Below are 27785 nucleotides of genomic sequence, written 5' to 3' on the forward strand. Positions count from 1 at the left end.
ACTTGTTTTTTCATGCGTGGAACAATCTCTACTGTACACGGGACAATACTTTTCATTGTACCTCGGTACACGTGACAATTCAAATTCGATCAACCATGTGGGACTTCTGCAGTAATGTCCTGTGACTGAGATGACTGACCTCTTCCTTTGTGCCAGATATGACTCCAACCAGTGGAGAGTTTTCCCCTTGATTCCCATGACTCCAAAATGTTGTAGGGCTCCTGTTGCCATACTTTATTAAATGCTGCCTTGAAGGGCAGTCACTCTCACTTCCCTCCTGGAGTTCAGCTCTTTTGTCCATGTTTAGGCTAAAGTTGTAAGGCCACATGCTGAGTGAGCCTGGTGGAACACAAAAAGTGTGTCAGTGATCAGTTTCTGAGTAAGATAGCACTGTAAATGACTCCTATCGCCTTCTTAATAATTCAGAGTAGACTGATGGATGATGATTGGGAAGGTTGGATTTGTCCTGCTTTTATGGGCAGGGCATACCTGGGTAGTTTTGAACATTGCTGACTTGATTCCAGTGTTCTAGTACAGGAACATTTTGGCTGCAGGCACAGCTAGCTCTGGAGCACAAGTCTTCAATTGCTGGAGTGTTGTCAGGGCCCATGGACTTTGCAGAAACTAATCCCTGCAACACTTGCTTTATATCATGTTGAGTGAATCAAATTGGCTCAAGACTGGCATCTGTGATGGTGTGGACCTCAGATGGAGGCCAAGATGGATCATCCCCTTGGCCCTTCTGGCTGAAGGTGGTTGCAAATGCTTCAGCCTTGTATTTCACATCGATCTGCTAGACTCCCCATCATTGAGGATTGGGATATTTGTGGAGGGTCCTCCAGTTAGTTTAATTTCCCCTAACATTCACAACTGGATGTGGCAGGACTGCAGAGCTTGGATCTGATCTGTTGGTTGTGGGATCACTTAGATATGTTTCTTGCATGTTGCTTTTGCTGTTTGGCATGTGTTGTAGCTTCACCACATTGACAGTTCATTTTTGGGTATCTCTGATGCTGCTCCTCGAATGTCCTTCTGCTCTCTTCATTGAACCAGGGGCTGATTCCCTGATTTGAAGGTGATGGTAGAGTGGGGATATGATGGGCCATGGTTTAAAAATTGTGGTTTTATGCAATTCTGCTGCTGTTCTTGGTCCACAGCGCATCATGGGTGCTCAGTTCTGAGTTTCTAGGTCTGGTCTATTTGAAATCTGTCTCATTTAGCAGATTGATAGTGCCACACAACAGGATGGAGGTATCCCTCAATGTAAAGACAGGACTTTGTCTCTACAAGGACTGCACAGTGGTCACTCCTACCAATTACTGTGATGGGCAGATGCATCCATGCATCTACGACAGGTTGATTGATGAGAGTGAGGCCAGGTAGATCCTTCCCTCATGTTGGTTCCTCACTACCTACTGCAGACCAGATGTAGCAGCTATGTCCTGTTGGACTCTGCAGGTCAGTTAGTAGTGGGCCACTCTTGGCGATGGGCATTGAAGTCCTCCACCCAAAGTATATTCTGTTACCTTGCCACCCTCCGTGCTTCCTCCAAGTGGTGTTCAGCATAGAGACGTATTGATTCATCAGCAGGGGTGGGCGGGGGGGGGGGGGGGGGCGGGGGGGGGGGGGGGGGGAGATTTGGGGTGCAGTAAGTGGAAGTCAGTAGGTGTTTCTTCAACAGAGTTGATGTTGAGGACTGCCAGAGCAACTCCCAACTCCTTCCTGACTGAATACAACAGTGCTGCCACGGTCTGTGCAGTCAGTGGGACAGGACATATTCAGTGACGGTGATGTCTTGTACATAGTCATCCTCATGGAATCATACATTACAATTGCTGGAATCACACTAACAGGCATAGCAGGGATAGACTGCTCAAATTTTACTGTGTGTGGTCCTCCTCAGGTGGTCAATAAGTGTCTTCATTTTCTTCCCTTGTATGTCAATTGGACCTGTCATTACCACAATCTTCCCAGGGACCCAATCTGGACCAGCATTCAAATTTCTTGCATATACTAAATAGTTTACTTCAAAAGCTCTCTCCCCCTATGTGGAATCATGGTGTTTCTTTGCGTTTTGTTTTGCCTCTACTCTCCCTGCCAAATTGGGGAATACTAAATCCAGTCTCATTCAAAGTGGTCTATGAACTCAGCAGGGGTCATTCATGCCTGTAGTTGCATGAGGTGTTGTTCTGTCTGCGAGTGGGGCCAGTCTTAAAGGTGTCGATGATTGTTTCTTCATTGCCAACTTTAACATTTGGACAGCCCTTTCAGCTAATTGATTTGAGGCCGGTTGTTAAGGCGCTGTTCGCCTTTTTCCATTGGTTCACATAAAATGTTGAAATTCCTCCCTGGTGAATGCAGTCCAGTTATCCGAGACCAGTACATTTGGTAACTCATGGGTCGCAACTGTTTGCCGTAGTTTATCTATCATTGCTAGGGAGGTTATAGTCTTAATGTCATGTATGTCTATCAATTGTGAATGAGCATCAACAATAATCAGGAACATAGTGCCCATGAACGGGTCCGCAAGGTCTATGTGGAGATGTGCCCACAGCCTACCTGGCCATTCCCACAGGTGCAACAGAGCCAAGGGCTGGAGACCTTTGACGTGCTCAACGCTGACTTGGTTTTCAATGTCCATGTCAATCCCAGGCCACCACACGTAACTGAGCCTTCATTTCATCATTTTCGGGTGTGCACAGTGCAACACTTGCAACAATTGTTTCCTTGCAGGAGTAGGGACAACTACCCTAGTACCCCATAACAGTACTTTATCCTCGCAACTTAACATCTTTTCTGAGTTGAAATGGCCAAAATTGTTCAGATCTTGTAATGCCGACTGTGAAGCACCATACGTTTGACTTGGATAATAAGGGGTCTCTTTGGGTTCATACTTTTACTTGTTGGGCCAATACAGGTAGCATGTCTAAGAAGTTCAGAATGAAGATGATTTCTTGTGGCATTGGTGACAGTGGAATGCTCTGTGGGGAAGGAAGGCGACTCAATGCTTCTTGATGGCAATACGGGTGCCTGTCTTCTGTTGGAATGTGTAATTATTGGCTGCTAATAGCAAAGCCTATTGTTGGACCCTAGCTGACATGAAGCCCAAGAGTGGCTTATGGTCGCTAAATTTCACAAAGTGAGATCCATAGATGTATTGATTAAACTTTCTCACTCCATAAATAATGACCAAACCTTCCTTTTCTATTTGAGAATAGGCTATCTTGGCATCTCTGTGTTAGAGAAGGATAAGCAATAGGTCTCTCCGCATCATCTTCCATTTTGTGGGACAATATTGCTCCTATCCCATCGGATAAAGCATTGCCAGTCAGAATTATTTATTTTGAGGGATCGAAATGAACCAAGAGGTTTGATGACTGCAATGCCAATTTGACTCATTCAAAGGCTTCGTTTTGAGGTTCACTCCAAAAGCTGGTACTTTTTAAGAAGTGTGTGCAAAGGTGCCAGCAATATGGAATGGTTGGGGATGAATCAGCCATAATAATTCACCATGCCAAAGAAAGATTTTAGTTATGATATGTTTTGGGGGCCGGTGCTTCCTTGATTGCCTTGATCTTCCCTTCATATGATGAAGTCCTTGGGCATCAACACTGAATTCAAGGTAAGTGACTTTGTGAGCGTGGAATGTACATTTTTCTTTTTAGCTTTATTCCTGCTTTTTAAAAAATTATTTGCAGGACTTCCTCCAGATTTTCTAAATGTTCTTCCTCAGAAGCTCCCGTAATTAAGAAGTAATCTAAATAGACTACTACCTCGTTGCAGGATTTGCCTAAGCTTGTCATTGTACACTGGAATATTGCATGCTGAAGATGCTCAAAATGGCAGCCTGTTGTATTGAAATAAACCTTTGTTTGTCACAACTTCCCTCTATACCTCGTCTGGCCCCAGATAGTGGACATAACTCGTGTCAAGTTTTATATAAGTCAACCCCCAGCTCATGTGGCATATAGGTCTTCAATTCTAGGTATTGGGTACCAACCTAATTTGGCAGCTTGATTGTCATATTATAATTGCCAATTCTGATAATCCCATCTGGTTTAAACACGGGTACACTGGGGGCAACGGGCAGCCCACTCAGAAAAGCAAGCACAGGCTTGCAAATATCAATACATCTGCTCCTATGACAGTGGCAGAGGCTCCTTTATCCACTTCCTTACATGGTGGCTAGCCATTCGCCATTAACACTTGATTGGGGCTGACTTGTTTACTTTAATCAGTCTAAACTTCAGATTCTTCTTTGGAGTTGTTCACTGCACTATGGACTGGAGTCAGAATTCTTTTTTGCTTATCCCTGATGGGTTTCTTTTGGCTCTGCATTTATTCCTGATATGTGCTCTTCTGTTACAGGCAAAACCCGTTGCATCTTGTTAAATTTATATCTTTCCTGGGAGTTTCTCTCCAACAGCGGTAGCATTCTAATAAGCTACAGGTCTGTTGAACTGATTTTCTGTATCTCTTCACCCTGTCTTGTTTATTCCTCTTCTGCTCATGATTTTCTGCACCCTCCTCCTTGCTGCTGCGACTACCAACGGTTTTCAGCATATGTTGGTTTACCTCGCCTGCCTGCACACTTTGCAATTCTAATACGCCTCTTTTGCCGCTTTCTGTCACCTGAATAATTTCCAATGCTCTAGACAAGGTAATTTGGCTCTGCTCATGATGCTTTTTGTATATTGAGGTTGTTCACATCACTAACTAATCTATCACTCAACGTATCGTTGAGTGTTGATCCAAATTGGCACTGCTCAGCCAACTGCCTTAACCATGCCATGAAGGCTGCGACCATCTCTCTGGTTTCTCATTGCCAAATTAAATTTGTATTGTTGCATAATCACTGATGGTTTTGGATTGTACTGTTCCTTGACTGATGCAACGAGCTGCTCAAAAGCAGTGGGAGCAGATGCAGAGAAAGCAGTCTATGTCTGTCTAAAGATAGGACAAGGAGCATAGAGATCATTTAAGAATGACGGGTTTTCCTGATGTGTAAATCAATCAGCATAAATGAAGTGAGACTCAAGCTTGAGGTGAAAGGTCCTCAGTTGAGGTTCTTGAAGAAAAGTTGGAGGATTCGAAAATTAATTGAATGATCCCCATGAAATCTCACATCTCTGAGAATAGCTGGAATACTAAGGAGAAATAAAACTGAAGATGAGAACTGTAGCATATTTGGTTTGATCCCATATGGAAAAGTGAAATAATGTGCAGGATTCTGGAATGTATAAGGGAAGCCTTGGGTGGAATTAAGAAGCAACAGGGAAACTTGAGTTTATATTTACACGGACATCTTTAACCTGTCCCTACTCCACTCCGAGGTCCCCACCTGCTTCAAGAAGACCACCATCATACCGGTACCAAAGAAGAACCAGGCAACGTGCCTCAATGACTACCCACCAGTGGCCCTGACTGCAGTCGTAATGAAGTGCTTCGAGAGGTTGATCATGAAGCGCATCACCTCCATACTCCCAGAACGCCTTGATCCACTGCAATTCACATACCGCTGCAACCGGTCCACAGCAGACACCATTTCCCTGGCCCTACACTCATCCCTAGAGCATCTCAAAAACAAGGACTCCTACATTAGACTCCCATTTATTGACTACAGCTCCGCCTTCAACACCATAATCCCAACCAAGCTCATATCAAAGCTCCAAAACCTAGGACTTGGCTCCGCACTCTGCAACTGGATCCTCGATTTTCTGACCAACAGACCACAATCAGTAAGAATGAACAACAACACCTCCTCCACAATAGTCCTCCACACCGGCACCCCGTAAGGATGCGTAGTTAGCCACCTACTCTACTCCCTGTACACACACGACTGCGTGGCAAAACTTGGTTCCAACTCCATCTACAAGTTTGCTGACGATACGACCATAGTGGGCCGGATCTCGAATAACGATGAGTCCGAATACAGGAGTGAGATAGAGTACCTAGTGGAGTGGTGTAGCGACAACAATCTCTCCCTCAATGCCAGCAAAACTAAAGAGCTGGTAAATGACTTCAGGAAGCAAAGTACTGTACACACCCCTGTCAGCATCAACGGGGCCGAGGTGGAGATGGTTAGCAGTTTCAAATTCCTAGGGGTGCACATCTCCAAAAATCTGTCCTGGTCCACCCACGTCGATGCTACCACCAAGAAACCACAACAGCGCCTATACTTCCTCAGGAAACTAAGGAAATTCGGCATGTCCACATTGACTCTTACCAACTTTTACAGATGCACCATAGAAAGCATCCTATCAGGCTGCATCACAGCCTGGTATGGCAACTGCTCGGCCCAGGACCGCAAGAAACTTCAGAGAGTCGTGAACACCGCCCAGTCCATCATACGCACCTGCCTCCCATCCATTGACTCCATCTACACCTCCCGCTGCCTGGGGAAAGTGGGCAGTATAATCAAAGATCCCTCCCATCCGGCTTACTCACTCTTCCAACTTCTTCCATCGGGCAGGAGATACAGAAGTCTGAGAACACGCACGAACAGACTCAAAAACAGCTTCTTCCCCACTGTCACCAGACTCCTAAATGACACTCTAATGGACTGATTTCATTAACACTACACCCTGTATGCTTCATCCGATGCCAGTGCTTATGTAGTTACATTGTTATATGTTGTGTTGCCCTATTATGTATTTTCTTTTATTCCCTTTTCTTCTCGTGTACTTAATGATCTGTTGAGCTGCTCGCAGAAAAATACTTTTCACTGTACCTCTGTACACGTGACAATAAACAAATCCAATCCAATATTTTAAGGCTGGGATTTTCCACTCCTGCCCAGAGAAGGCCTAATGGTGTGTGGGATGGAAAAATATTGCAGAGGTCAAAAAGTCAGTTTCCCATCAGTGGGAAAACCGGTTGTGATCGTCAGCTTCAACCTTCAATGGTGGGTCGTGCTTTCTGCCAAGCCATGTGATGAAGTTTATTTGAAGACATAAGAATACTCTTATTGCTGATTATCAAGGCAGCTTGCCAGAATCACACACCGAAGCTGAATCAAAAGTGTCCATCTAGACCAATGCATATAAGTGACGTGCGGCTGACAACTGCACTCCATTCATGACTTTGAGGTAGGTTTGTCTGCCTTGCGTTGTACTGTGCTCGCTCCTCCACAGATTCTGTGCCAGGTTTGAGCACATGATTTCAGGGGCTATCTGAGGCCAGGGGCTATCTATATACCAGACAAGTGGGGAGGAAGGGGTAGGTTCTAATGTGCTGTGGGTTAAAGGCTTGACTAGGGGGGGGGGGGGAAGGGAGACGAGCAGGGGAAAGGGCTGGAGGGAAATGGCTTATCTTTTTTTTTAGAAAATATTTTATTGAGGCATTTATAATTTTAACATTTTAAACTGAGAAATCCAACACACAAAAACCCCAAAATAACATACCCAACTCCCCCTAGGTAGCCATACATTAGATTCCCTGCCCTTATTTGACACTTCCATGCCTCCCCCTCCCCGCACCCCCTCTCTTGCTGATGGTCAATTTTCCTTGAAGAAGTCGATGAACGGCTGCCACCTCCGAGCGAACCCCTGTAATAAACCCCTTTAAGGCAAATTTAATTTTCTCCAGCCTAAGAAACCCTGCCCTGTCACTGACCCAAACCCCTTACTTTGGAGGTTCCGAGTCCCTCCATCCCAGCAAAATCAGTCTCTCGGCCACCAGGGAGGCAAAGGCCAAAACATTGGTTTCTGATTGTGAATGGTACAATCATAGTCAGGGGAATCAGCTGCAGCCTTAGATAGGGACGCTCTCCCATCATTTACAATAGGCCGCAAGATGGGGAGGGATAAGGTCTCCATGAGACATAGAAACATTCACTTCAAATGACTCATCGTGATTCATATCCTTGAACCTGAACGTTATCCTTCTCCAGGATGAAGGGAAGGATTTCCACAGTCACACAGGGTGAGGGTCAAAGCTGATCTGGTTATAAAATCTGAGGACTAACCATGTGGCATCTGAAGTAGTGGAAAATGAAACTTAAAAACAATGCTGCTGGGAGAGCTGTTGGGGCTTCTGGATGACAGCACTGGGAGACCGATTGAAGGGGCACGCATCTGAAATCTGTTCACCCCTAAAAAGGAGGAATGTGCCTCTTTCAGCTGTGCCTGAAAGAGGCAATAATAAGCTGTCAATGTAAAGGTGTATTGATGCATTATTAATTCTGATTTCTGTGCAGTAGTCCTCAATCATGTGATGCAATCTGTGGAATGCATCCAACAATTCTGCCTGATATTCCATTGTCTTTTACTGCAGGTCCAATGCCTGTCTTAAGACCGCATCCGGAGGCTCATCATCTGACTCGGACTCATCAGAAAGCTGGCCTCCAGCAGTCCCCCGAGTGCCCCTGACCTTGCATACCCCTGCCTCAATCTGCTGTGGACCAACATCTGTGCTGTGCTTGCCAGATTGTGACCCCAAGCCTGCTCTAGATGTAAGTCCACCAGGGTGTGTCTCTGTGTTGGTGGAGGGTGAGCGCTGTGACAGGTCCTCATTTGTTGCGGCCATAGGATCTTCATCCGCGGTGTGAAGTGGGCTGGAGCTGATCAGCTGGCTCTCTGTGTCTCTCTCAGGCACCGAGGCACCTCCACTAAGAAAGAGAATGCAGACAATTAGCGTGTGGCATCAGAATACGAAAACATCATATAGCATACATAGTCTTGGATGAGCAAATGAGCAAATGCAAACTCCTCAATTCTGTGTGCGCCACTGACTTCCCCATCACCATAGACACGGTCCAGGTCCTCTCCAGCCAGGTAAAGAACACATTAATCATACTGGGTGATGGGTCTGTCAGCCGCTGCCAGTCTGGGATCTTTCACTTTTATTATGGACGAGCTTGGCTTGCATAAAGAGAGAGTATGTGCATGAGGTGTGCCAAGGCAGATGAATGTTTTGTTATGTTCTAGGTGTAACATAAGCGGCTTCCTTGTGGTGCACTTGATAAAGGAAGGTTCTGACGTGGAGGTAACTTCAACACGTTTATTAAACTTATTTACACTTCTATTGCTCGGGTTCGACACAACTGCTAATCCTACTATAGCTACCCAGACTGACTAATCCAATCCAAACCAACTAACCAGTTCCTGCAACCCGCGTGGTGGGTGTAATATTGAATCAACCCTGTGTCTCTACTCACTGACTGTCTCCACTGGAAAGAGGCAGATCATGTGTGTGGTGTCCTTTATATATGGGTTGGTGTAATGCCCTCCTGTGGTGGTGTCACCTCTGTGTGTATCGTGAATGCCCATTGGTCGTGTCCTGTCTAACTGATCTACTGGTTGAGTGTGTGTGTGATGTCTCTGTAGTGTCTAGTTAGCCTACATGCATTTACATTGATGCACATCACCACAATAAGCATGGCTGTGTGTGCACTTGGACTAACTGGAACCATGTTCATAATGAATTAGCACTTTTGCTTCACAGCTCCAGCAGCTCAAGGGTCTCAGGTTCGATTCCCGGCTTGGGTCACTGTCTGTGTGGAGTCTGCACATTCTCCCTGTGTCTGCATGGGTTTGCTCCGGTTTTCTCCCACAAGTCCAGAAAGACGTGCTGTTAGGTCATTTGTACCTTCTGAATTCTCCCTCTGTGTTCCCGAACAAGCACTGGAATATGGAAACTTACATCACCGTATTAATGTAAGCCACTTGTGACAATAAAAATTATTAAAATACATGAGCTGCACAGCATGTGAGACGAGATGGAAATGACAAAGTGTTGTCCGGGAGAGAGAGTGTTGTCCCTGTGATATGTGTTTGAGATCTCTGTGGAGTTTGATCCTGACAGTATGTGATGAGCTTGTGAGAGTGTGAGCTGAGTCATGAGAAGGTTGACTTACTTTGGCTTGAAGTAAAAAAACTCACCACTATTCTTAGAATTCCCCCTACACCAAAAAGGGTCAATAAGATATTCTAAATGGTGAACAGGGATTCTCACTCCCTGACTCCTATGCAGACTTAGGTGGGTGCTATTCCGGTCAATCTATATTTTCAAGTTATCCCCAGTATAACCCATACCTTCACAGAAGATTTGATCTACTTACCACTTAGTAGAATCGATCCTGGGTCCCGCGTTGCTAAGTAAGTAAAGTAGACTTTGTAATAACCACTGTTTCAAGTTAAAACTTTAAGTTATTTTATTATTATAGTTTTTATTTTAAAAGATTAAATCACTAGTTTTACAGAAAGATAAAAATATATTTTCTTTGGATCCTCCTGGCCAGTTGTTAGACCTTCAGGTCTGCCTTGACAATCTTTCTTCTTTAGCTTTTGGTTTTCTCCTGATGGATTCGCTGTTCTGCTCGGTTTCTGAGTTCTATCCTTCCCATTACCGAGGGCAGCTATGAGAGCTGACTCTGCTGGTTGCTACCGATTTAGGGTTTACATTTCCCTTCTAGCAGTTATTAAGTTTATATGACATTATCATACAGTAACTTTGTTTTGCTCTTGACTGTTCAGTGTACCTTTAATCTTAATTACTTCTAACACGACTATGTATTCATGTTGAGCATGACTTTAGTTCATCGGACACTGATTACATTGTTTCCCGTGTAATGTTCAAAAGTGCTTCGATCCGAGAGGAGTGTTCCATCTGGTTCCTGTCACTTCTAAGGTTGCTTTATTACCAAATAGTGCCCTTAGTTTGTCAGAACTCTGACCCCGATTTGGTGTTAACTTGTGCTGTCATGGACACGTCGTCTCCGACTTCCCATATTCAACTTGTGTCAGCAGGATTTCACACTTAATCATTTGTCACAAAATATGTGCGAAACATTGTTTCTCTCCATTAACTAAAAATCTGCTTTAACTTGAAAGACATGCAACAGTTTTACAGCTTGAGCTGTTACAAGCTGTTTTCTTAACGCCGGTTTGATCAAGGCTATCTGCATTTCAAACTTCTTTTGCTGAATACTGTTAACTATTCGTGGGACTTTTTCCTGCATTTTCTCCTGTACCTCCGGTCAGGTTTTGCCAGACTTCCATGTTTCAAATGACATATTTTCCCATTTTTACTTTACAGGCTGTGTGGATGCGATCATTCATGCATTCTCTGCACTGCATGGCCGACCTCATCTGGGTGGAGTGTGTGCTCCCCACCACAGACACCTTCTCCCAAGTTGGGCTGGCTACCTTTGTAGCACAAGCTGGGGTGAGAGGAGCAGTGTGAGCTGGGTGAGGGGAGTAGTGCAAGCTGGGGCGAGAAGAGCAGTGCAAGCCGGGTAAGGGGAGCAGTGCAAGCCGGGTGAGGGGAGCAGTGCAAGCCGGGGTGGGACTGCATAGCATGAGGGGAGGGCAAAAGAAAATGACATTAGCCTTTAAATGTGCCGTCACTGACAGGCAGGCAGCCGATCGGTGGATGCTGAGTATATGCCGGTCCCTGCCCTACAGCAAAGCCTGGTCTCCAGTCATCTTGGATTTCCCTGCCACTGGGCCAAGACCTCGTTCCACTGGGACTGCTGTGGTGGTTGGTGTGCAATGACCACCCCACATTAAAATAATCCATGCATAGGCATCTCGTACCCCAACTCCACCCAAATGAATTTCTGACCTGGAACGTAAGGACCCTTATGGGCAACAGACCTGAACGTCGCACCACCATCATTGCCCGAGAATTCTGACACCACAACATTGACATCGCCACCCTAAGCGAGACCTAACTGGCAGGAGAAGGCCAACTTAAAGAACAAGATGGCGGATACACCTTCCAGAAGAAGGTCATCTCTATGGGGTCGGCTTTGCCATAAAAAAAAATTAATTGGTCGGATGTTTCAACGAACCCCCCTGCGGGACGAGCGAATGACTCATGACCCTACGGCTCACCCTGGGCCAGAAACAGCACATCGCAGTCATCAGAGTCTACGTTCCAACCCTAGATGCGATGGATAAGACAAAAGAGGCATTCTTCTCCAGCCTCGACCCCACATCCCAAAGGGAAACCAGTTGATTCTCCTCGGTGACTTCAATGCTAGACTTGGGAAAGATGCAAACCTTTGGAAGGATGTGTTAGGCAGGGAAGTCGTGGGGAAAACAAACACCAACGGAGTCCTTCTCCTGACAAAATGTTTAGAACATAACCTGATCATCTCAAACACCTTGTTTTGCCAGACGACCTCATGGCAACAGCACCCCCCCCCCCCCCCCCACCCCCACCCCACCCCGCTCCAACCACTGGCACCTATTAATAGTCCATATCATCATCCGAGCAAGGGACCGCAAAGATGTCTGCATCACCCGTGCCACAGTCAGAACCGACGACTACTGGACTGACCACAGACTAATCCACTCTAGAGTCTCCATCACCCTGGCCCCCAAACTGGCACAGGCAGAAAACACTCACTCTGCCGCGGGTGACCCAATGTCACTGGAATTGGAAAACCCTGAGAATAAAGAGCTACTCAGTCGGAGCCTCACAGCTAAACCTGCGACAACCAATGAGCCAAAGCTGCAGAATGCCCACACTACCAGAGCAAACCCAGCTCGCCATGAGATCAAAAAGATCATCCAACAACTGAAAACAACAAGGTCTCTGGCGCCGATGGAATACAGAAGTATTGAAATGTGGGGGAGCACCACTCTTGACAAGAATCCGCAACATCATCACCCTTGTCTGGAAGGATCAGAGCCTGCTGGATGATCTCAGGTGCCTTAATCGTGACCATCTTTAAGAAAGGAGACCGGTCCGACTGCGGAAATTACAGAGGGATTTCCCTACTCTCCACCACAGGAAAGATCACCGTGAGAATATTCCTCAACCCCCTCCTCACAGTGGCTGAAGAGCTCTTTCCTGAGTCTCTGTGCGGATTCCACCCATCAAGAGGCTCTTGATTTTAATTTAGTGTAACCAATTCTTTTTGTTCCAATTAAGGGGCAATTTAGCATGTCCAATCCACCTACTCTGCACTCTTTGGGTTGTGGGGATGAGACCCACACAGACACTGGGAGAATGTGCACACTGTCCACACGGACAGTGACCTGGGGCCAGGATCAAACCCGGGTCCTGAGTGCGTGAGGCACCAGTGCTAAGCATTGCGCCACCGTGTTGCCCTCCACAAAGAGGCTCAATGGACAGCGCGTGACAAATCCAGGAAAAGTGCAGGGAGCAGCATCAACCTCTGTACATGGCCTTCTTCAATCTCACAAAGGCCTTCGACTCTGTCAAACTTGAGGAATTGTGGATTATCCTCCTCCAATTCGGCTGACACAGAAATTCGGCACTATTCTCCACCTGCTCCACAATGACATGTGCGCCATAATCTTCACCAACCGGAACGACCACAGACGCAATATGTGTGGAAACTGGGGGTCAAACAGCGCTGAATCATCGCACCAACGCTGTTCTCCATCTTCCTTGCAGCAACACTCTACCCCATCACCTTGAAGCTGTAGTGGAGTTAACCTACCAGACAAACGGGAAACTGTTCAACCTCCGACACCTCGAGGCCGGAACCAAGACCACTCCAACCTCTGTGATTGAGTTGGAGTATGCAGACCTTGCCTGTGTGTGTGCATATTCAGAGGCCGAGCTACAAACCATCGTTGACACATTGACCGAGGCATTGGATTGGATTTGTTTCACGTGTACAGAGGTACAGTGAAACGTATTGTTCTACATGCAGCTCAGATAGATCGTTCTGTATGTGAAAAGAAAGTACATAGGGAAAAGATAAAATACACATATGAGAGAATGGGCCTCAGACTAAACATCCAAAACCGAAGGTTCTCTACCAGCCCGCTTCTGCCACACACAACTGCACCCCCGATCATCAAGGTCCACGGTGAGCCCTTGAACAAAGAACAAAGAAAAATACAGCACAGGAACAGGCCCTTCGGCCCTCCAAGCCTCTGCTGACCATGCTGCCCATCTAAACTAAAATCTTCTACACTTCCTGGGCCCGTGTCCCTCAATTCCCATCCTATTCATGTATTTGTCAAGATGCCCCTTAAATGTCACTATCGACCCTGCTTCCACCACCTCCTCCGGCAGCAAGTTCCAGGCACCCACTACCCTCTGTGTAAAAAAACTTGCCTCGTACATCTCCTCTAAACCTTGCCCCTCACACCTTAAACCTATGCCCCCTACTAACTGACCCCTCTACCCTGGGAAAAAGCCTCTGACTATCCACTCTGTCTATGCCCCTCATACCTTTGTAGACCTCTATCAGGTCGCCCCTCAACCTCTGTCATTCCAGTGAGAACAAACCGAGTTTATTCAACCGCTCCTCATAGCTAATGCCCTCCATACCAGGCAACATCCTGGTAAATCTCTTTTGCACCCTCTCTAAAGCCTCCACATCCTTATCATAGTGTGGCGACCAGAATTGAACACTATACTCCCAAGTGTGGCCAAACTAAGGTTCTATACAGCTGCAACATGACTTGCCAATTCAAATACTCAATGACCCGGCCAATGAAGGCAAGCATGCCATATGCTTTCTTGACTACCTTCTCCACCTATGTTGCGCCTTTCAGTGACCTGTGGACCTGTACACCTAGATCTCTCTGACTTTCAGTACTCTTGAGGGTTCTACCATTCACTGTACATTCCCTGCCTGCAAAAGACCTTCCAAAATGCATTACCTCACATTTGTCCGGATTAAACTCCATCTGCCATCTCTCCGCCCAAGTCTCCAAACGATCTAAATCCTGCTGTATCCTCTGATGGTCCTCATTGCTATCCGCAATTCCACCAACCTTTGTGTCGTCTGCAAACTTACTAATCAGACCAGTTACATTTTCCTCCAAATCATTTATATATACTACAAACAGCAAAGGTCCCAGCACTGATCCCTGTGGAACACCACTAGTCACAGCCCTCCAATTAGAAAAGCACCCTTCCATTGCTACTCTCTGTCTTCTATGACTATATCCATCTTGCCAGCTCACCCCTGATTCCGTGTGACTTCACCTTTGAGTCTACCATGAGGGACCTTGTCAAAGGTCTTACTGAAGTCCATATAGACAACATCCACTGCCCTACCTGCATCAATCATCTTTGTGACATCTTCGAAAAACTCTTATCAAGTGAGACACGACCTCCTCTTCGCAAAACCATGCTACCTCTCGCTAATACGTCCATTTGCTTCCACAATGTGGATAATTTCCCCTATGTCACGTGCCTCCTTTCGGTGTGAGCAGACATTGACGACGAAATCCAACATTGACTCCAATGTGTCAGTAGTCTTCGGATACCCGAGGAACAGAGTGTTTGAAGAAAGAGATCTCAAATCCAGCACCAAGAACCTGTGGTCCCTGTCCATATAGGACAATGTACAGCAGACACCTCATCCCTGGAGATATATCACCAATGTTGCCTCCGCAAAATCCTGCAAATCCACTGGCAGGATCGACGTACAAACATGAGTATCCTCTCCTAGGCCGATATCCCCAGTTTTGAGGCACTGGTCATGCTCGACCAGCTGCAATGGGCAGGCCACATTGCCCGCATTTTGAATACAAGACCCCCGAAACAAGTGCTCTACTCCGAGCTCTGTAATGGCAAGCGATCAATAGGAGGGCAGAGGAAATGCTACGAGGATATTCTGAAGGCCTCTCTAAATAAATGCAACAATCCCATCGACGCATGGGAATTGCTTGCCTTAGAATGCACAAACTGGAGAAAAAGCATCCGCTAAGGTGTCAATTACCTCGAGCGTCGTAGGACGTGGAGGTCAAGCATAAACAGCGGAAGGAGAGCAAAGAATCGAGAGCGTCGCACCCACCCATCTTATAAAACACCACCTGCCAAACCTGTGGCAGAGTCTGCGGATCCAGGATTACACTATTCAACCACTGCAGAACCCTCCTCCCCAGAGTGGAAGCAACCATCCTCTACCCTGAGGGACTGTCCAAGAGAGAAGAGACCTCCTTGGGGAGATCTTGCCGGGCCTCGGCTGTGCCAAGCTGGTGTTCCAGTGAAGCATCGGCAAACATTTGGAGCTGTACGCTTCTTCCCTTTGTGGGCCAAAGTCTTTCAGCAATCTTGGGCTTCGAGGCACTGCAAGGTGCATGTGCGGGTTTGGTTTAAATATGGTGCTTGGCACGATAGCCCACTGATGTCACGGCAGGGCAGCCAAATCACAGAATGCACCGGCACTATGACGTGTTTTCTGTTGACGAATATTTAATAAGGCAGGAGGTGGACAATCAGGCGGAGAAATTCACTTTGCAGCCAGCAGGTAAAATGCTGCTTTCCCCCCTGCCATCGCACTTAGCACTAGTTTGTCAAGACCCAAGGGTGGAATTTTCCCTCCATGGATTAAGTTAATGGTGCTTGCATTGTTTATCTTTATATATACAGTAAAGTTAATTTTTGGTTAAAACATTATATCTTGTGGCATTGTTCTTTCTGCTAATCGCCGAGTGTTTGAATTTATTTTTAAAAATTGATGGCCTCCCTCAAGAACATAACAAAAATGAATGGTAAATTGCAACTATGTTCATGGCTTTTTGGGACTGTGCATAGGCATCATGTGTGCTGTACAACTTAAGGTCTAATAGATATGGGCATTAAATCACATGTTTTGAATTTTAATATACCATGGACAAGAAATAATGAAATTCAATACAACTACTTCTGCAGTGACAACAGCTTCAACATAGAACATTGAACATATAGTGAAGAAGGAGGCCATTCGGCCCATCGAGTCTGCACAGACCCACTTAAGCCCTCACTTCCACCCTATCCCCTTAACCCAATAACCCCTGCTAACCTTTTTGGTCACTAAGGGCAATTTATCATGGCTAATCCACCTGACCTGCACATCTTTGGGCTGAGGGAGGAAACCGGAGCACCCGGAGGAAACCCACCCAGACACAGGGAGAATGTGCAGATACTGCACAAACAGTGACCCAGCGGGGAATCGAACCTGGGACCTGGCGCTGTGAAGCCACAGTGCTATCCACTTGTGCTACCGTACTGCCCTATGCCCTATCCACCTATAACCAATTTCATTATAGACAAAATTACATTTCTACAACCCATCATGACTGTAGGTTAACACTGCAGCCACCCCTCATCTGATCACTTTTAATGTGTGGGTGAGGGGTTAAACAAGTGCTGCTACTGGAGTGTAACTTCTTCTTCTTGTGCTGATAATCCAATATGAGTCAAAAGATAAACTAATTTTTTTCCAAATATTTGTTAATATTTGCACTCTATTAAGTTTGACTTGCACTAGGCAAAAAGTATAGTGTATACTATTGTCATGGTCTGCCTAGAAACAGCAGTGAAATGAATTTAACAAGGCATGATAGGGTGCGATCTACCCAACAACAGATAGAAATCGGCCTCGCGACAGCAGCAGTCAGCATACAAAAGGCAGGATGAGATGTGAATTTCCCAGTAACTTGATTCGCAGGCATCTAGACAAAGTCAGGTGTAAATCATGCTATTAGTAGAAACAGCTTACCTAGTCAACTGAGAGATCAGTGGGAATAAGGACATGCTAATTTCTAGAGTCAAGGAATTTGAGAGTCAGACAGCCAAAAAGACGGATTGAAGAATCAAAGGGGTAAAATGGTAAAATTGCCAGGACCCTCAGAAGCAGAGGGGGAATTGACATCTAACAGCCTGAAAGGCCAGTCCACAACTCAACGCTGGGGAGCCAGAGGCCCGTATCTAGGTCTTAGAGCCAAGACCACGCAGACACCTTTGTAAAGCCAGTTTAAAGATACCACAGTGGTTAGAACATAAAACATTACAGCACAGTACAGGCCGTTCGGCCCTGGATGTTGTGCCGACCTGTGAAACCACTCTAAAGCCCATCTACACTATTCCCTTATCATCCATATGTCTATCCAATGACCATTTGAATGCCCTTAATGTTGGCAAGTCCACTCCTCTTGCAGGCAGGACATTCCACGCCCTTACTACTCTCTGAGTAAAGAACCTACCTCTGACATCTGTCCTATATCTATTTCCCCTCAATTTAAAGCTATGTCCCCTCATGCTAGACATCACCAGTGACATCAACAGTTAGCACTGTTGCTTCACAGCACCAGGGTCCCACGTTCAATTCCCGGCTTGGGTCACTTTCTGTGTGGAGTCTGCACGTTCTTCTCCTGTCTGCATGGGTTTCCTCCAGGTGCTCCGGTTTCCTCACACAAGTCCCGAAAGACTTGCTATTGGGTAATTTGGACATTCTGAATTCTCCCTCTTGTGTACCCGAACAGGTGCTGGAGTGTGGCAACTAGGGGATTTTCATAGTAACTTCATTGAATTGTTAACGGAAGCCTACTTGTGACAATAATAAAGATTGTTATTATTATATCTTTGCTTCACCAGGAAAAGATGTTTATCAGACTTGCTTTCAGCCTTGTTGTGTGGTAACAATAAGATTTATTGAATTTGGACAATGTTTGGGGGAAGGGGGAAGTATTGAGTCCAGGGATTGTAGATATATTTTGAAACAAGGGGTATGTTCTACATAAACTGTGTATGTTTAGTGATTCATATATTTAATTGTCTCAAGAGTATTTTCATCGTATTTGCGTATATTTATCTTTAAATTGATAAATAGTCTTTAATAATTGTTATATGACGACTGGACTGGCTAGTCTTATTGGGATTTCACGTGACTTCTCACACCATTCCAAAAACAAAACTATACTCCCCCACAAATCTGTGTTTCAAGTTGGGATATCCTCATAGATACCATTAGTGGTTCATGACACTATACTCTCGTAATCTAAAGAAAATCTGCCTATAAAATATTGCTATTTGCAGGAACTGGTTGTGTGCAGGGTCTGCTGTGTTTCCCTACACAAGTGCATGATTGCCTTGAAGTGCTTTGAGATGTAAGTGTTGAGTTTGCGAAGAGTGTGGAGACTCGAAGATTGAATATCATTATTTGACTTCATTTGGTTACTTTTATTGCTTTGCTGTGAAGTACTGTATACTGGATGAAATATTTTTATTCATTCCCCAGAGGTGGGTATTCTGACAGGGATGGTATTTATTGTTCCAACCCTTGTTGCTTTCAACAGGTAGTGGGCCACCTTGAACTAGAATCAATTTCTGTTCTTTTGTACAGGTTTAATACAAGTGAGTGGCTTCTTAAGAGCGTGAGAGTAAACCACATTGGTCTGAATTTGGAGTAACCTGTTTGACACACCAGCTAAGGACTGCACATTTAGGACAGCACGGTGGTGCAGTGTTTAGCACTGCTGATCACGACGCTGAGGACCCGGGTTCAATCCCAGCCCTGGGTCACCGTCAGTGTGGAGTTTGCACGTTCCCCCCCCCGTGTCTGCGTGGGTCTCACCCCCACAACCCAAAGTTATGCAGGGTAGGTGGATTGGCCACTCTAAATTTCTCCTTAATTGGGAAAAAAAGAATTGGGTATTCTAAATTTATTTTAAAAAACGACTGCACATTTCTTTCCCAAAAGTATTAGTGAATCAGTTGGATTTTTATAAGAAACTCCCAAATTCAAGATCATTTTTAGAGAGGCCAGCTTTTGACAAAGAGTGATCCATATTTGAAACGTTAGTGCCCTTCTCTCTCCACAGATGTTGTCGGGTCTGCTGAGATTGCCCAGTATTTTCTATTTTTGTTTTAGATTCCAGCATCCACAGTAATTTGCTTTTATTTTACACTTAAAGGGAACCTAGATAAGAGGAAAGGGATAGAAGGATATGGTGATGGCGTTAAATAAAGAAGTGGAAGGAGGCATTGACCAGGAGACCTGATTTGCCTGTTTATTGTAAATACTCCTATGTAATTGGCCAATTAAGACCCTGATACATACTTCATTGGACAAAGTTGAGAGCAGGGGCAGATATTGGCAAGAATACTTTGAGTAAAATCCCCTACACTTATGGATTTCCCTTCTTGACCAACTGTGTGCCTGTATTCCAGCATTGATTTGCATAATGAAGCATACATGGGAAGAATTTTAACGTTCAGAGGCAGGGCCATGATACTGAATTACGTAAACCAGCCAGCCTCCCCTTCACTGCTAAGGACCTGCATAGTTTGCGCATCAAAATGTCTCAGACTTGGTGGATCTTAGATTGCTGTGGCCCCTAAACAGGCCCAGCTCCAGCAATCAATGTTCTGCCTGGCTGCAGCCTGCAGCGATGAGTTTGCAATGTAGTTGTTGAGAACACTCTCACTTTTTCTTGTCTCACGTTCCCCTTTCCCCTCCCCACACACTTCTATATTTGCGATGAAGATGTAAACTTGCAGCGGTTGGAGAAGCGGCAGAAACCCGCTTTGGAATTCCACATCAAAGGCGAAGCCGCCTGTCTGTCAGCAACGGCGACGTCAGTGGGCGGGATGTGTTACTATTATCAACCAACGGGGAAAACAATGAAAAAGAAGCGAAGCTGGAAGCCCGGGCCCACTGACCAGCAGGAGTCTCCAGCACACCGACCAGCAGAGTCCCCTCACCGACCAGCAGAGTCCCAAATGCTGCGCAGGGACATGACGAGAAGCAGGAGCGGGACTGCGGAGGAGTGTGCAGATTCTGGAGCTGAGACCGGAGGGTGAGTGAGTGCCATTGTCAGCTCCGCTCCCTCGGCCCATTGCTATTCAAAGGGAGCTGGGAGATCAGGAGACAGGAGCAGCTTGTTCCTCCGTCTCCAGTCGAGGAAGGGGAAGCAACAACAATAAAAAAAATACTTCTGATATTTTGGGGGGGGGGGGGGGGGTTGCAGATAGCGAGTTCTTGAGGGGGCGGGGGGTTGCAGATAGCGAGTTCTTGGGGGGGCGGGGGGTTGCAGATAGCGAGTTCTTCTATTTTACACTCGATTTTAAGTAAAATGAAAAAGGCAAAACGCCCCTTTATAACGCTTCCCAAGTCTACTGACGCTGCCAAACCGGTTTGCTACTCTTTTAAGTTACGATAAAGTGAGCCTGTCCCGTGCATTATGTAATTTTTTTTGGTTCTTCCTTTGTGAATGATGCACTTCAGCATGCATTAGATCACCGGAGTTTGACACCACTTGCTAACAAGACAAGATGCCAGAGCCTGAGCCAAAATGGAATGTATATGGTGCTCTTGGGCAGCTTTGGAGCGGATCAGATTTCTAATTTAATAATAACAAGGACAGTGACATAATCAAGGAATCTCCACTAGGATGGTGTTAACTGCAGGGCAACCGTGAAGACACTTTGGATTCACTCTGTCCATGATATTAAAATAATGTTCGCTTACTGATATACGGTGAAAACAGCAAACTTGCGCTCGTGCTGCTTTGGCAATTCATGTGTAGTCCCGCAGTTTACAAAAATCAAAATTCAGAACACAGGTTAAACAGCAGTTGTCCTGGTAACCCCCAGACTATTAGTGCATTTTTTTTCTGCCGCGCGTTCACCGCCTCCTTTGTATATTATCAAACTTCAAACACGAAGAACTTAATGTTTATTTTTGGAACTGAAGAAGCTTCCAATTAAGCATCAAACAAACAGCTTTCTTTAGTGAATTGGACATTTTCCTTTCAGATTCCAATGTATACAAACAATTAGACATAACTACGCGCTACATTTTCGCCCGTTTTTCACTGAGCACAGAACCAACCATCATGAAATTGTACTTTATACCCTCAATAGTCCACAAAATTAGGTCTGTACAGGAACCATGGTCAATCAAGTGATTTTTTTCCCCCTAGGATTATTTGAAGGTCTGAGTTTGCTGCTTTCAGAGAAATTCAAAACAACCCTGAAACTCCAGATCCTAGAGATTTTACAAAAGGCCGAACATTGTAACAGAATCTTTGTGAGGAAATCTAGAACTAAAATTTTTAAAGTTTTTAAAAAAACATCTTCACAGATTTGGAGTAGATGATTCCGTGATTTAGGTTCCCTATTTTCTTCCTTCACTCCAACACCCAGCTCTGCTTTTAGAAAATTCATCAGGACAACATTGCAAATCTTAAGGACAGTGAAATGGAGCTTGTGGTGTCAATGTAAATATGCAGATTTTTCAATCATTGCTCAGATCATTGTAGTATCTTTTTGGGGTTATTGTGCTAGCGGGAAATTCAGTAAAGTCCCACTGTGTCTTTCCATTTGAAACTGAAATGCAAAATTCCCGTACCAGCCTTCCCGAACAGGCGCCGGAATTTGGCGACCAGGGGCTTTTCACAGTAACTCCATTTGAAGCCGACTTGCGACAATAAGCGATTTTCATTTCATTTAATCTATTAAAACATCACTGGCACTTTCCTTGATCTTTTACTAATTGGAGAAACAGATAATGCTTATTAGAATATCTTTATAATATCAGGGGTTTACCTGCATTCCAGGTCAATCAGCAATCAGCATGTCTTGGTCAGAGAACTCCTCAACGCTGATGATACTGGGCTAGTAACTGGCACAGATTATCTCTCCCATGTTTGCAATATGTTTTCCCTTACTGTAAGCATCAAGAAAACAATCGTTATGGGAAAAAGTGTCATTCCATTGCTCTCGATCACTTTAAACAATACCTGGCTGGAAATGATTAGCAAATTCTGTTACCTTGGGACCACGGTGACTCATTGCAGAACTCGACACACCTATAGGAAAAGCAGTTACCACCTTTGGCTGACTCAGGAGACATGGAAAAATAACAATCGGACTCTTAGGATCAAGATACTTGGTTTATGATGCCTGTGTTCTCAGCCCCTTGTACTGTGAAGCATCGATGATTTGGAGCTATCAAGAAAAGGAGCTCAATAATTTCAAACTTTGATGTCTGCACTCATTCTCAGCATTTCATGGAAGGACAAAATCACAAATGCGACAGTCTCTCAAAGGCAAATCCTTAAAGTATTCAGCAAGTAGAGGTGGCTTTGCTTGGTCCTGCGTGTTTGCAGAATGGTCATATTTCCCAAGGATTTTAAAATAGATATATGTTAAGGGGATGTGGGCGTCGCTAGCTAGGCCAGCATTTATTTCTCATTTCTAATTTTCCTTGAGAAGGTGGTGGTGAGCTGCCTTTTTAATCCACTACAGTCCATGTATTTTCGGAACACTTACAGTGCTGTTAGGGAGGGAGTTCCAGGATTACGACCCAGCGACTGGGAAGGAATGGTGATATAGTGCCAAGTCAGGATGGTGTGAGATTTGGAGGGGCTGGTGGTGGTGCTCCCATGCATATGCTGCCCTTGTCCTTGGAGGTGGTAGAGGTTGCAGGTTTGGAAGGTGCTGTCTCAGAAGCGTTGGTGAGTTTATGTAATGCACCTTGTAGATGGTATACACTGCTGCTACTGTGCGTTGGCAGTGGAGGAGGTGACAGCTTAAGGTGGTGGCTGGGGTCCCAATCAAGCGGATTGCTTTGTCTTGGATGGTGTTGAGATTCTTGATTGTTGGAACTGCGCTCATCCAGGCAAGTGGAGATTATTCCATTACACTCCTGACTTGTATCTTGTCGATAATGGATAGGCTTTGGTGAGTCGGGAGGTGAGTTACCCATCTCATTCTGGTGGCCACAGTATTTATATGGCTGGTCCAGTTCAATTTCTGGGCAACTGTAAACCCCAAAAAGTTGATAGTAGGAGATTCTGCAATGATAATGCCATGTCAAATGGAGATGGTTGAATTACTCTTGTTGGGGAATATCATTACCTGGCACTTCTGTGGCATGATTGTTACTTGTCACATCAGCCCAAGCTTGAATATTGCCCATTTCTTGCTGCATATAGCCATTGTGACGCATGGAGGATTTTAGGAATATTGGCTTCTAAATATTCAGGCAATTTAAGGGTTAGAAATCTGGGGTTACAATGTGTTTGACTGCAGTGGTCATGTTTTTAAAAAGGATTTTGTTTTACTGAGCCTGGGAGATTTTAGGAGCCAGAAGGTGGTTTTCAATCTGGGCTAATGCACTGTGGTTTGACTGGGGACTGTCCTCGTGGAGTTAATGTGCTTTCATTTGTTTTTCGGTAATTTGCAGCAGTAATGTGTTTTTCAGCTTCAGGAGATTGTCATTGCTGGGTGGAGCTAAGGGATAAGCTTTGGAGAGAAGTTGAAGTATGATCTGCCTGACACCAGTCCACAATTTTCTCCCAGTATGATAGTTCGGACAAGAATAATATTTATCTGTGGAACTCGCTACCCCAGAGTGTGGTGGAAGCTGGAACAGTCAGTAAATCTAAGGAGGAATTAGATAGTTTAAAAAAATATATATATTTTATTCAAGTTTTTTGGCCAAACATAACAATACGTAGTGTTTCTTTTACACAACAATAAAGCAATATTAATAACCGTGGCCAGTTTTAAACAAATAAATAAGTAATATATAAACAAAAACAAAAAAACAAAACTAAATGGCAACTGCCTTGTCCAAAATAAATACGCTCCAAAAATACAATCCAACAATCCAATATACAATTACATATACCAAATACCTATACATATACAAAAACATCCCTGAGAGTCCGTCCGATTCTTCCCCCCCGCCCTTCCCCCCCCCCCCCCCTCCCCCCTGGGTTGCTGCTGTTGTCTACTTCTTTTCCATTCCCTCTACCTTTCTGTGAGGTAGTCGACGAACGGTTGCCACCGCCTGGTGAACCCCTGAGCCGAACCCCTTAACACAAACTTAATCCGTTCTAACTTTATAAACCCTGCCATATCGTTTATCCAGGTCTCCACACCCGGGGGTTTGGCTTCCTTCCACATTAACAATATCCTGCGCCGGGCTACAAGGGACGCAAAGGCCAACACGTCAGCCTCTCTCGCCTCCTGCACTCCCGGCTCTTCTGCAACCCCAAATATAGCCAACCCCCAGCTTGGTGCAACCCCAAATATAGCCAACCCCCAGCTTGGGAATTAGATAGTTTTTTAATTGGTAATGGGTTGAAGGGTCATGAAGAACGGGCAGGACGGTGGAGTTAAAGCCAGGAAGAGATCAGCCATGATCGAATGGCGGAGCAGACTCGATGGGCCAAATGGCCTAATTGTGCTCCTATATCTTATGAACTTAAAAAGCAGAGCAGTTTTGGCTGAGGACAAGGAAGAAGCTGAAACACACCAGGTGTACCAGCTTTTTGAAGACATTCATTCAAAGTCCGAAGGGGTTCTAATAGGAGCCAAATCTGTTTGGTAAAGTAAATATTACTCTCTGCTATGCTGATTTTAAGATGGATTGGGAGTTGTATGTTTCTTGTTGTTTAATGGTGAACTTAGTAGCATTGTTTAAGACGTAATTGTAAGCTGTTCTTTTCGGTTGTAAAGTTGAATAGTATTCCTAATAGTTTTGTTTTTAAAAATACCAAACCTTATTACTTCATGCAATCACTGCTGGAGCAAATCATTCTTTCTGCACAGTCTTACATATAAACTCAAATATTGGGGTGTCAGCCAGCATCCTAGTCACTGTCGGGGTCTGGTCTGGGATCGTAATAACATGGACTGCATTAGTATCTGAGCAGTCATGAATTGTGCGGAACATTGTGCAAACATCCCCACTTCTGACCTGATGAAGGGAATGTCATTAATGAAGCAACTGAAGGTGGTTGGGCCTGAGGAACTCACGCAGCGATGTTCTGGGGCTGAGGTGATTCCCCTGATTCACATTGACTCCAGTTTTGGTGGGGCTCCTTGATGCCATACTCGATCAAATGCTGCCTTGATGTCTGGAACAGTCGCACTCGCCTCAGTTCAGTTCTTTTGTTCATGTTTGAACCAGGGCAATAATGAGGAACCTGAACTGTGCATCAGCGAGTGTGTTATTGCTGAGTAAGTGCCACTTTATAGTAGTGCTGACAACACTTTGATGATGGAGAGTCGACTGATGAGATGGAAATTGGCCGAGTTGGATTTGTCCAACCTTTTGTGGACAGGATGCACCCGGGCAATTTTTCACATTGCTGGGTAGATGACAGTGTTGTAGTTATACAGGAACAACTTGGCTAGGGGCGTGGCTAGTTCTTGAGCACAAGTCTTCAGTACTATTGCTGGAATATTGTCAGGTTCCATGGACTTTACAGTATCCAGTGCCTTCTGCCATTTCTTGATATTATGTGGAGAGAATCAAATTGGCTGAAGACTGACCTCTGTAATGCTGGGGACCTCGGGTGCAGGCCAAGACGGATCATCTATTTTGACAGTCCTGGATGAAGACGGTTGCAAATGCCTCAGCCTTCTCTTTCACACTGATGTGCTGGGCTCTCCATCATTGAGGCTGGATATATTCGTGGAGCCGCCGCCTCCTCCAGTGAGTTTTTAAATTGACCACCAGCATTCTCTACTGGATGTGGCAGGACTGCAGAGCTTAGATCATATCTGTTGGTTGTGGGATTGCTTAGCTCTATCTCTTGCATGCTGCTTTTGCTTTTTGGCATGCATGTTGTCTTGTGTTATAGATTTGCCACGTTAACAGCTCATTTTGAGGTGTGCCTATGCAGCTCCTAGCATGCACTTGAACCAGGGTTGATCCCCAGCTTGGTGGTATTGGTTGAGTGAGGGATATGCCGGACCATGGGGTTAGATTGAGATTGTATACAACTCTGCTACAGCTGATGGCATACAGTGCATCGTGGATGCCCAGTTCTGAGTTGCTAGATCTGATCATTTGACACCTACCCATTTAGTAGGGTGATATCCTCAATTTAAGATGGGATTTTGTCTCCACATGGACTGTGCTGCGGTCTCCTACCAATAGTATTGTGGATACTGCCATAGGTAGTTTGGTGAAGACGAGATCAAGTCGGTTTATCCCTCACCACTTGCTGAATACCCAGTCTAGCAGCTATATCCTTTAGGACTCGGTGAGCTTTTTGTGGTGGTGCTACCGAGCCAACTTGGTGTAGGACATTGAACTCCCCAGCCAGAGTACATTCTGTGCCCTTGCCATCCTCAGTGCTTCCTCCAAGTGTTGTCCAACATCGAGGAGTACTGATTCATCAGCTGAGGCGCGATGATAGGTGATCACCAGCAGGAGGTTTCCTTGCCCATGTTATTGCTATTAGAAGTCATGGGGTCCAGAGGCGATGTTGAGGCCTTCCAAGGCAGGTGATGGTGGTGTCTGGGACATTGTAAGGTTTGATTCAATGACTATGACTGTGTTAGGCTGCTGCTAGACTTGTCTGTGGCCCATTTTCCCCAACCTTTGCACAAATCTCCAGATCTTTATAAGGTGGACCTTGCAGGGTTGACTGGGCTGGGTTTACCGCTGTCCTTTCCGGTGCCTAGGTGGATGTTAGGTGGTCCATCCGGTTTCATTCTTTTAGATATCATAACAGTTTGATATAACTGAGTAGTTTGCAAGGCCATTTCAGAGCGCAGGTAAGAGTCAACCACATTGCTGTGGGTCTGGAGTCACGTGTAGGTCAGATTAGATTTTGTTCCCGAAAGGAGTGAACCAGGTAAGTTTTTGCGACAACTGTTTTGCGTCACCATTAAACTTGCTTTCAATTTCAGATGTTTAAAAAGGTAATTTAAATCACATCAGCTGTCATGTTGGAATTTAAACCTGTGACCCCAGAGCAGCAGCCTGGGCCTCTGGATGACTAGTCCAGTGAAATTACCAGTATGCTACCTCCACCCCATTCTGTATGACAGAGTAGCCAGAGCCGGAAGGTCAGTATGTTACCAAAACTTCACTTCTAGGATGCTTGCAAGTGTACAAAGGCTTAAACATTGATTTCCCACATAGGAGATTCTAGCCACCAACAGAGAGAAATGGGGACATTTCCTGTGAGCCAGCATGTGTCACCATGATGACCAGTGGTTACAACAGCCTGACAACAGGTGCCTACGCTGAAAACGGCAGCCCACATTGATGCCTAGTAACCACCTCGCATACAGCACATGTGGCAAAATCTGCCTCTCGTGGATTGGTC

The 27785-nt window shown here is 45.3% G+C and overlaps 1 protein-coding gene across 1 annotated transcript in view; it reads left to right on the top strand.

The window, feature by feature from the left end:
- The first annotated feature begins 19955 nt into the window (after positions 1–19955).
- fam124b (family with sequence similarity 124B) overlaps positions 19956–27785 on the top strand; it is a 48866-nt gene continuing 41036 nt past the window's right edge. Inside the window, exon 1 of the mRNA XM_072474519.1 lies at positions 19956–20504. Coding sequence (XP_072330620.1) covers positions 20296–20504 — 209 coding nt within the window. The 5' untranslated portion in view covers positions 19956–20295. The remainder of the gene's footprint in view (positions 20505–27785) is intronic.

This window comes from Scyliorhinus torazame, chromosome 14, assembly GCF_047496885.1.
Source record: "Scyliorhinus torazame isolate Kashiwa2021f chromosome 14, sScyTor2.1, whole genome shotgun sequence".
NCBI lineage: Eukaryota > Metazoa > Chordata > Chondrichthyes > Carcharhiniformes > Scyliorhinidae > Scyliorhinus > Scyliorhinus torazame.